An 11,630-nucleotide genomic window follows, 5' to 3' on the forward strand; every position below is an offset into this window, starting at 1 on the left:
AAGGCAGAGGAAACCTTATGTTTTACTTTCAATCTCTGAAGGCTTAAGAGTTCCTGGGCTTGGTTAGCGCTGAGCGCCCCCTGCTGGCAGAGATCCTCTGCAGGGAGGTTTTTGTCTGGGCTCATGCTGAAGTCCCCTCACTGTGTCTCTTGCACAGTAATATGTGGCTGTGTCCTCAGTGGTCACAGAGTTCAGCTGCAGGAAGAACTGGTTCTTGGCTGTGTCTCTGGTGATGTAGATGCGGCTCTTGAGGGATGGGTTGTAGTCGGTGCCACCACTATAACCTATGTACCCCATCCACTCCAGCTTCTTCCCCGAGAACTGCCTGATCCAGCTCCAGTAGTAACCACTGGTGATGGAGTAACCAGTGACAGAGCAAGTGAGGGACAGCGACTGTGAGGGCTTCACCAGGCCAGGTCCTGACTCCTGAAGCTGGATCTGGGACAGGACACCTGCAGACAGGAAGAGTCAATTCCGTCAATCACATGTTGTCACATCCCCTTATGGACACATGTATGAAATGGTCACACTCACCAGGAAGGGCTGTCACCAGGTACAGAAGACCCAACAGTTTCATCTTCTAGGCTACACCCCCTTTTCTCAGAGGTCAGCCTCCCGTGAGAGAGATGTGAGCTCCCACAGCTCAGGAGTGGATTTAACTTAGAGCTAGAAGATGCATTTGTATTTTGGGGTTTACCTTTTACTTATAAAAGAGGAGGGTGGATACCACTCCATTTCTTATTACAACACAGCCATCACTGTGTCTGACTTCCTACAGTGTGAGTCTGGAGCAAGAGAGCATGGGGACTGCAGGGATCACAGGAAACACATCTTGGAGTGAGGTTGCCTTCCTAGCCCAAACTCTCCACCCAATTATTCTGCTTCTGTATTTTTAAGGCTCAGGTCAGCGCTAACATTTTTTCACACCTAGGTTCCTGAAATCCTGTTCTGATTAAGAGGACCACACTGCTTAGGTTTTTCTTCCTTTTCCCACGCACGTGATTGGTTTCCATCTTTCCCAGAAAGTTAGCACGCCGTCCTGTTGCTGTAGCACAGGGTCCACACCTGATTCTTGCTCCCTCCAGACTGTGGAATGTAGAGGAAACACCTGCTGGTAGAAGTCTCTGCATCCCATACTCCCTCCTCCCTCCTCAACTCCGAAGTCCTCCCCTTCCTAATACACCACCGTGCTGTCTTTTGAAGACAAACAGGCTTCTAGTGAATAAAATACAATAAAGCAAAATGATATCAAAAAAGTAATTCATTGCAACAGGACAAAACGAACAAAACAAACAAAGAGGAAAAGAGCCAAAGAAAAGGCACAAGAAACAGGTGTGGATGCAGAGACCAGCTGATTTACATGCTCAGGAATCCCATAAAACCACAATTAGACGCTGTACTATATAGGAGAAGGAACTGTATTACAAGACTATATATATATATATATATATATATATATATATATATATATATTAAATATCAATAAAGTCATGTGATATCTTGAGTCAGGGAAACTCCCAAATCCATTAGAATTGGATACCTGAAGACATCTACTGATGGACCTGCAACCTATGCTTAGGAGTGGTAGTTTCCCTCAGTTAGGCTCCCTTTGAGAAATCTCATTTTTCATTTGAAAGATGTTACCAATTAGAGATTGCTTCTGGACAGTGATGGGAAAACTTGTACACTTCTTTGTGCTCTAGAACCCCATCTTCTATCAACCCTTGCAAGTCCTACTTTTCCTATACAGAAACTGATTCCACTATGAGAGAAATTGTCTTTATATTGATTGAGAGAGTCTTTGAACTGGGTCATTTCTATTATTGTAGCAATCCCAGGAGAGTGACATAGATTATAATAACTAACTGATCTTGTGTCCTTCTAGGGGAGGGTCCTAACTGCCATAGGAGATGGTCTCCTCGGGCTTGTATGTGGTTAACTGAGAGGAATAAACTCTGAGTAGAGTCAGGAAACACCCTTTCTGGCCGCTCCTCACTTACTCCCCAGGCTCTGCATATCTAACTTATCGTTGCTCTCCCTTTTTGCTGTCTCAGGACAAACACAATTAGCAATGCTGTTGATTTCATGAACTTGATTTAATAATGGGCTATGTCCCTCTTTGTTAACTTTGACAGAACATGGTCTCCAGTTGATTAATGTCACTTCCATGTAGAGATTGCTCTGAAATGTATGTGTGCAGGCTTGTACTCTCTCAGAAATCCTGCAAGGTCATGGATGCTGTCCTTCAAATCTAGTGTAACTGAGATGCATCAGGGGAGCCATAAGATGAAGTTCTGTGGGGGATAGAAGCTTTGTCTATTCTTGAGAAATGCATCCTGTCCCATATGAAGTAACTCTATGACCCTTGCCTAGGTCCAGCTGGTTCAACTCTAACAACAATCCAACAATTATATCAGTCTTAGTCTTTCTGTTGCTGTTTCCCCAGAATTCACAGATAAGGAAACCCTTATTTCCTTTCTAATCTGATATATTTTATGTTTGTAAAACAGAATTCATGATGGTGTTGACACTTCAGGTTGCACCAAAAAATGCAGGGTGGGGCATTAGTCCTTGGAGGTCAAGGAATTTCTGTTCACAATTCCTTGGTGCAAAAGACACTGCCTGAGTATCATGTGATCTTTGGGAAAAGGCCCAGAGGATAAGGAGGGATAATGATGAAGTATGAGAGTAAATTCCCCTGAGTGCTGGTAAGAAATTCCAATCAACGCTTAACCTGAGAGTGTTCATGTATGTGAGAAGACCCAGGTCAAATGGGGAGCATATTGGGTTTTTCAACCCAGGGTCTTGTTTATACTATTACTTAGTGGTGTTCGGAGTTACTAAACCAACTAACAAAAATGAATGGAATGAATGAATGAATAAATAAATAAATAAATAAATAAATAAATAAATAAATAAATCTTTACCCACCAGAGAATCCCACTACCAACTGTTGTGGCGATATATTGTTTTTTATCTAAAATAGCCACTGGTAAACATTGTGCAAAGCCAGCCTCATTAGTTAGCTCTAGAAACTCGACAGTGGTGGCACACACATTTAATCCCAGGACTCAGGATTAGGAGATGGATCTCTGAGTCCAAAGTCACCCCTAGCAACAACACAGTGAATCAGAGTTCATGCCTCTAATTCCAGGATTTGACAGATATCTATTGTAGGGTCATTCAGTGTGAGGATTATTGTTTGGCCACGTTGATGAGACCATAGGAGTTGGAGTGAATCAGAGTATCAGGGAAGTCTGGAACAGTTTGAGGATTACCCTTTGGTCTGAGCATAGGTAGTGGCAAGAGGTAGTGGTCAGATGTTTTGCTTCTCTGATCTTTAACCTCAAACTTCAACCCCAATATCAGTGTCTGGGTCTTATATTTTTCATGTCACACACTGTATTATTACTTTTTATTATTGTTTTAATTAAAGTAGTCATATTGAATCCAGGCTATCAGTGGCAATATTTAAGCACACCCAGTCACACAATCACACACTCTCTCTCTCCTCCTCTTCCTCTCTCTCTCTCTCTCTCTTCTCTCTCTCTCTCTCTCTCTCTCTCTCTCACACACACACACACACACACACACATACACTCACACACACACACACACACACACACACACACACACACAATAAAAACATACAAAGAAAGAAAAGTTTGGAATCAGACAGGTCAAAGTTATAACAGAGTCAAGAATCAAGAGAAGTCATAATTTGGCCTTGTTGCATTTAACAAAAAAGTGTATGTTTGTATATTAGATGTATGGAGTGTATTCTGCACCATACAGTCGCTGATGTCTAGGTTACAAACACATTCCAGCTTCAGGAAACAGGGAAGTGAACACACAGGCATCCTGATGACATGAACTGGTCTTTAACAGTCCCAGTGTGGAATCCCATTGCTCTGTCTCAAATGTTATCTGAGAAGGGGCCAAGTTGCAAAATAATGTATTGACACAGATTGTCTTTGTTTTTCTTCATTAAAGAAACAAGTCAACGGAGGTAGGCACTGAACCTGGTGCCCTCAGAGAATCACTCTTCCCTCATAGACACTTTCTGCATTTTGTTGAGGTAGGAATAGGTGACATATTGTTTTAAAAATGTTAGTCAAGCCTGGCATTGGTGACACACGCCTTTAATCCAAGCATTCTATGGGCTGAGGCAGGCAGATCTCTGTAAGTTCAAGGCCAGCCTGGTGTACAGAGCAAGTTCAAGGACAGGCTCCAAAAAATACAGAGAAACCCTGTCTGGAAAAACAAACAAAATGTATGTCAGTCAAAACAGAATTTGTGATTGTTAGAGGCATTATCACTTCCTAAAGTGTATAATTATAAAAGGATCTCCCAGAAAACCAGCAGGTAGAGAGAGCACCAAGAAAAAAAAAACAATTATGTCTGAACCTGGGCCTAATGTGTGTTTAAGGCCCCCTTTTGGCTATGGGATTCTGGCAGGGAGGTTTTCCTTTGGGCTCACACCCAAGACTCCTCACTGTGTTCCTTGTACAGTAATAAGTGGCCGTGTCCTCAGTTCTCAGGCTGTTCATTTGCCATGCTTTTGAATCATCTCTGGAGACGGTGTATCTGTCTTTCACTGAATCCACGTAATAGGTTCCATAATTATAACTTTAGTGCCTATGCAAGCAACCCACTCCAGGCCCCTTTCTGGAGCCTGGCGGACCCAGTTCATGGCAGCATTACTGAAGGTGAATCCAGAGGCCGCACAGTAGAATTTCAATGACCACTGAGGCTTCACTAATCCTCCACCAGACTCAACCAGCTGCACCTCACAGTGGACACCTGCAAACAGAGAGGATCCTGATGAAGAAACTGTCACAAAGTCTACTGTCTCTCTCACTCATGTCTCCTCACACACTCAGTATCCCTTGTTAGCTACCTTTTAGAAGAGCAACAAAGAAAACCCAGTGCAGTCCCAACCTCATGTTGATTGTCATGGTTTCAATGCTGCTCACTGAATGTGAAGACAGGGCTAGAGTCCTCTGCCTGACCTTCGGGGTCAGGGTAGGGCTGGTTTTCATGAGCATAGGGAGGCTTTATTTGCATATCTCCCTGCTATATATTACTCTCTGGTTTGTGTGAGTCTTAGAGGCATCAGTTAATGGTGCAATTGTCTGACAGACAATGAAGTAGTGAGGACCATGATTTCATTAAAATGTTACTCATATTGTATTTGTAATAAATATTTTAGCAGCATTAATTTATTTTCATTGTGCTTTCTGTATAATATCTGTTAGGAAAGGCAGTAAAGAGTGCATGAGCCTCAGGAAGGAGAGGAGCCTGTTACCTCATCTCCAGTTCCAAGGTTGTTTGTCCTCCTAGCTCTTCAATTTTCCTGAGAATGTAGGACGTCCTTGGTGGCTGTGGGATCAGTCTCATGTGGACCCTTGGAATATCCACCTCTTATTAGAAGGGAGAGTTGGGTCTTAATTGTGCAACAGAGTAATTAAATCTACTGTTAGAGAAACTGTGCTTGTTATAGTTAAGAGGGTTGGTGGATTGTAGCATTATTGTTTTTGTGGCATTCTCTGGTAAAGGGACCTCATTAAAGCAACTAAATGCACTGAGCTGGTGATTTGAAGTCATTTATGCATCAGCCCTTAAATGATAATCATTTCTCTTATAGGTTTCGTATATATCATGGGGTTATATGTGGGAAAGTGAAAGGAGGAACCTCAGGGTGGATGCAGTAACCTCCCTTGCTGTCCCTTGTTGGCACCTGCTCCTTGAGGCCCTGAGTGTCTGAGATGCCAGCATTGCCTGAGGACCTGTATTTCCTTTGCATCAGGTTGATCTTATCTGGATTTGCTCCTGAACCAGAGTCCAGCTGATGTGTACGACTCACCAGGGTCCACAGTGTGGATATGGACTTCTGCTGCCTGGCTCCCTTTGAGGTCTCTGCCCCTGTGCACAGTAGGTGTTGCCTTATCATTGATTTTCTTCTCACAGGAACAGCTGGACAATTCTCCAGGGATGATTATGACAGATGTGTAACAGAGTGGAAGGAAACCATGTGCACATAAAAATGAACCTGCAGGTCTAGATTGGCCTCATCATGTCTCTGCGGAGTTGAAAGCATTTGAATATATCAATTTAATAACCCTAGAAATGACTCTAAGAAACAAAATGATAGATTTCACTTCACCAGAGAAGTGATAAGAACAAAGGACTAGGGGAATTTTCAGTTGATGTTTCCCCAGCTGATTTCAGGGTCCTGGTGCCCAGCTATTCTATAGAGAGAACCTTGTCCTCAGCCCAGACACCTGATGATCCAGGACTGTGCTTTGTATGCAGTGATGACTTGAATCAAATGAGGCTCCTGATGAACTAAGGGCTGACATATCCTTGGCAAGAAATTTGTTTCCTGAATGTTTGTCTCTCAAATCCCAACTAAGAAAATAAATTTTTCCAGTCCTATGGTTTTTAATATATTTTATTTTTTCTCTTTTTTAAAAGAATTTGCCATACAATGTATTGTATTCCTACCCACCCATGTCCCAAAATGCTGTGCCCTCCCAGCCCCTCCTCACTTCCTCTGTCCCTCCCTCCTGGTACTTCCTGTCTATTCTTCCTCCTCACTGTTCTTGGTGTAGACTCCAGGTTTCTGCGGATGGTGAATGGTGATTCTGGACTTAAGAAGAAACCCTCCCCAGTCTTAGTGCTAACTGGGTCTATAAGGAGGCTTCTTTGTGGACCAAGTGGTGGCAAGAGCATAAAGCTGAAAGCTGATGTCTTCAATGCAAACACAAACCAGAGAGCCAATCAGTGGACGGTTTATGTCAGAGCTCACATGGATGTCCCCACTCTGTGACTCTAGCACAGCAATACACAGGAGTGTCCTCAAATCTCAAATGTTCTTTGGAGATAGACAGTGTTGTTGGACTTGTCTCAGGAATCAGTGAGTATGTCCTTCAGAGTCTGGGTAATGTTCACTGTTACCATCAGCAACCACTGAGACCCACTCCAGCTCCTTCCCTGGAGCCTGGCAAACAGAGATCATTGAGTAGATGCTAACACACAACACAGCATGAAATAAAAACACACATTCGGGTTCTTAACTCTTAAGACTATGAGAAGGGTTTGGTTTCATCACATGTTGTTTATTTGTACTTTCCTTGTAAAATTCATGTTCTATTTTATTCAAAGCTACTCCTACCACAGTTCTTCTCTCCTAGAATCCAGGGGTATCTTTGTCACTATGTATTATCAGAATTTCCTCTTGGTCTTTCCTTACAGAAGGGACATGTAGATGGAGATGGTCACAGGACTTCATTCAACACCAATTTCTTTACAGCTGCAACTTGGAAAAGATGACAAAGACAGGACTGTGAGTAGGAGGAAAGAAAATCGCCAATCATATGATTGTTTCTGAGCTAGTCTGTAGTCTGATCTCCTCTGTCAACTAGTCCCAGGGAAGCTTCCTGCCCCTCCAGGGTTTCTGACACACTCAGGATGTTGCTGCAACACTGTGTCTCTCGCACAGTAATAGACTGCAGAGTCCTCAGATGTCAGGCTGCTGAGCTCCATGTAGGCTGTGCTGGAGGATGTGTCTCTGGTCACAGAGGTCAGGTAAATGATGCAGAGGTCCAACTCCTAAACCTGTCTGTGGAAAGACCTCCTTACCCCTTCCTTCAGGTCTCTGCAGATGCTCTGAGTGAAACTTTAGGACATAAGCTCTCAGTGGATTTCAGGGCTGAAGCACTTGCTCTGCTTTGTGACAAGGTTATCAGATTGATTTACATGAGGTGTTTGTGGGGATGATGGTAATGACTGCAGATTTCAAAATCTAATAAAATTTGAGAATTTACACCATCCTTTCTGATATATAGAAATAATATTTGCCATTCAAGAATGTTGCATACAAAAAACTCACTCAATTGACCTAAAGGGAACAAACTCAGAAATATTTGCCCATTGATGTTTATTACAGCTTTCTTTCTTTCTTTCTTTCTTTCTTTCTTTCTTTCTTTCTTTCTCTCTTCTTTTTCTTATTCAGGACAATCTTTCTTTCTTTCATTTTTTATTTGAATTAGAAACAAGATTGTTTTACATGTCAAACCTAGTTCCCCCTCCCTCTCCTCCTCCCCTACCACCACCACCAACTAAAACCCGACCTATCACATACCCTTTCTGCTCCCCAGGGAGAGTGAGGTCTTACATAGCCGGTCTTCAGAGTCTGTTATATCCTTTGGGATGGGGTGTACGCCCACCCCCTATGTGTGTTGCCTCAAAAGTATTCCTCAATATGGAATGGGCTCCCAAAGTCCACACCTATGCTAGGGATAAGAACTGAAATACTAAGGAGGTTCTGAAGATTTCCTAGGTTTCCTCACTGAAACCCATGTTCCTGGGGTCCAGATCATTCCCATGCTGGTATACCAGCTATCAGTCTGGGAACTAAGAGCTCCACGTTGTTCAGGTCAGCTGTTTCTGTGGGTTTCACCAGCCTGGTCTGTACCCTTTGCCCATCACTCGTTCTTCTCTGGAACTGGATTCCAACTCAGTTCACTGATAAGTTGTGGTGTCTGCTTCTACTTCCACCAGCTGCTGGATGTAGGCTATAGGATGGCATATAACACAATCATCAATCTCATTATCAGGGGAGGGCATTTAAGGTAGCCTTTCCTCAAATGCTTAGATTGTTAGTTGGTGTCAACTTTATAAATCTTCATACCTTTCCCCTAGTGCCTGATTTCTCTATAAACCTAAAATGTCTCCCTCAATTATGGTATCTCCTTTCTTGTTTTCTTCTATTCTTTCCCCAACTCAACCTTCCTGCTCCCGCATGTCCCCTCACTCCTCCTATTCTCCCCTTCTCTTTCTCCTAGCTTCCTCTCCCCTTCCCCATGCTCCCAAAATTGCAGCACTTTCTACAATGGAGGATGCATTTAAAAGGTGCTTCCAGGAATGAGGGAAGCCAAGATCACTCACAGAATTTTGTGTGTATGTCTGTTTAAATATCAGAAGTGTAACTGCACAAATAAAATCAAATATTTGTGCTATTGAAAGACAGGCTATTCTTAAGTTTTTTTCCTAACTTCAGGATCATGAATCAGTTGTGCTTAACATTACCAGAGAGAAGCATCTGGAACCAGTCAGTTGCATGGCTTCTCTTCTATCATTGGTCAGAAAAGGTATGATGTCCTAAAAATTTTCTGCTCATAGGGCAACACTCTCTAGCCAACACCCCCTTAAAGAATATTTATCCCTACAATTTAGGGTGCTGGATGGGCTCACCCTGGAATTTCAGCTTCTTCTGCTCTGATCTGGGCAATTTCTATAATAAGGTTTCACTTCATAATCCATTATGGTTCTCTGCTGAAGGCTCTCATGGTGACAACGTACAGGAGTCTTTGCCTTCTTCCTCTGTGTGGGTTCACAGAGACAACCTCCTCTCACAATGGAATTAATTCACAAAAGTCTGGACTCTGTGGGATGGAGGAGAGATGGTGTGAGCGTCCTCTCCTGAGGTAGACTAATGTGTCACAATGTGTGCTGAGCGGGTGCAATGTGTGTGAAACTGTGTAGGGTTTTCATTGAAAATATGCACACATTGATTCCTAGCATTCTCAGCCAAACGTCACTCTGAGAATTATTTCTCACTTCTCTGCCTGGACCTCTTTCACTAATCATAAACTCCCAACAGTTTCTTCCATTCCTGAGCTATATTTGATATTAATGAACCCCTGAATGTCCCAAGTGCTGCTTGCACTATCCCTGAGTCCCTTTGCAGACAGGATTATATAAGGAACATGGATCACAATGTCTCATTCTAACTCTCCAACAGATTGAGACACTTTGTTGTCCTCAGTGATCAGATATCTCATCTGAAACAAGAAGCAGTAGAGTCTGTTTCTGGAGATGTCTGGAGTGTCTACTCTGCAAGTTATGTTTGGAGATGGTTACAGATGACTTCTACACTCCGTTCCTCCATTACATCATGGGTCAGCATTGTGAGAGGAGCATGTCTCCTGATGAAACACTTTGACTGTACATATCAAGGAAAATGTCTGTGAAGGCTTATTAGAGTTGAACCCAATCTTTAAGTTCTTATGGATGAGATGCCTGATATCAAATAAATCACTGAAAATCATCAAAAATGTGCAATTCTACGAGAACACTCATGAGAAAGAGTTTCCACATTGATGGGCATCTACAAAAATTAAATTCATTGCTTATGAGGCTCTAAAGTTAAAAAAAACACAGAGTCAAATATAGGGTGTAGATACTGCCTATCTGCTGTCAAGAGACTTCACTTAATCAAGACATTATATGTCTTGCCTAGGGTCGGCTTAAGAGTTGGAAGAAAATAGGATTTGACAAATTCTAAGATTCACCAATTAGAGAAATAACCAGATATTTCTTCACTGACAGTGAACTATGTTGTGAAATCACAGACACTAGGTGTTCTTGGAAAGGCCGGTGTCATCACAGAAGGAGGACAGTAATATGGTAAATATGAAGTCTGACATCATGAGAAGTCTCCATTGATGATGCCATGACTCACCAACCTGTACTGAATGTTTCCTCATATTCCCCAGAATCATCACTAGCTTGAAAGCCTGAGGTCTCTTCCTTGAAGGATAAGATGGTGAGGTGATTCCAGTAGAATTCTCAAACTGCTACCTGAATAGTCCTTCACTTAAATTCTTGCAGTCATATTAACTACTGAAATTAGTGTAATTGCAGAATACATTCATTTCTGCATGAGGAACTTCAAAAATTTTCAATGTGTTCATCAATCCCACTTTGCAGTTGGAGGAAGACAGGAGGGTGCTTTGTAAACTCACTGTTATTTCATGCACTACTTTTAATTCAGCATCAGTTGCATAGGTTACAATTAGAATTGGACAAGAGTATTCACACTGACAAAACCTCATCGCTCAGATGGATACCATCCATCGATTGATGGCTTTCATATTTCTCATGGAGAAGAAATCTGTGGTAGAGGAACAGGCAGAACAAGTCACTGTTCTCAGCTGCACTTCCCAACGACAGTCTCCAGAGACCACATGTGCCAAATGTCTCCATGTTTCTCATTACTTAGATACTTATTCAACTGAATAGCCTTCCAAGAAGTACTGATACCTGTGGCAACCATGTATTCCAATCACTGTAGGAAATGGTCTTAGGTCACAGTGGGTAAGTGCTCTGCACCAGGCTGTGATTACAGAGGACTGTATAAAGACAGGGAAAGGCTATGAGTGTGGAGTCAATGATCAGTGGTTAATCTGTGACCCTATCACTCAAATTTCATGGATCCAAACTGAATTGATACATTCATTTTGTTTATAGTAATTCAACAGTGATTATGGTCATCTTCTGAGAATGAGATAATGATTTCTGAGGTGATCAAACAAATCTTCTCCTCCAAGATAATTGATGCTATTTTAGACACACATGCTCACATTGACATCGCCATGGAAATATATGGATCAACATTACTAATTTTAAACTGCAGGCTCCCTGATTCTTGCATTCAGGGTGCCTCGGGACATTTGTTGTGCAAAGAGAATTAATTCTTAGTTCTGTTTTTATTTTCATCAAAACATAACCACAATTTTGAGCAAGTCTTCAGGTTGCTCTTCAGCTTCCTCTTTCTTCAGAGT

At 42.2% G+C, this 11,630-nt stretch overlaps 1 pseudogene and 1 gene segment (V, D, J or C); both read right to left on the bottom strand.

Annotated features, from left to right (window-relative positions):
• Positions 1-63: 63 nt before the first annotated feature.
• On the bottom strand, positions 64-577 carry LOC118238967. The segment is given in 2 exon segments: positions 64-452; positions 535-577. Coding segments are annotated over 2 exon segments (432 nt in total).
• Positions 578-4,424: 3,847 nt separating this feature from the next.
• LOC118238097 lies at positions 4,425-4,958 on the bottom strand (annotated as a pseudogene).
• Between the last annotated feature and the right edge of the window lie 6,672 nt (positions 4,959-11,630).

Source organism: Cricetulus griseus, chromosome 5 (genome assembly GCF_003668045.3).
Source record: "Cricetulus griseus strain 17A/GY chromosome 5, alternate assembly CriGri-PICRH-1.0, whole genome shotgun sequence".
NCBI lineage: Eukaryota > Metazoa > Chordata > Mammalia > Rodentia > Cricetidae > Cricetulus > Cricetulus griseus.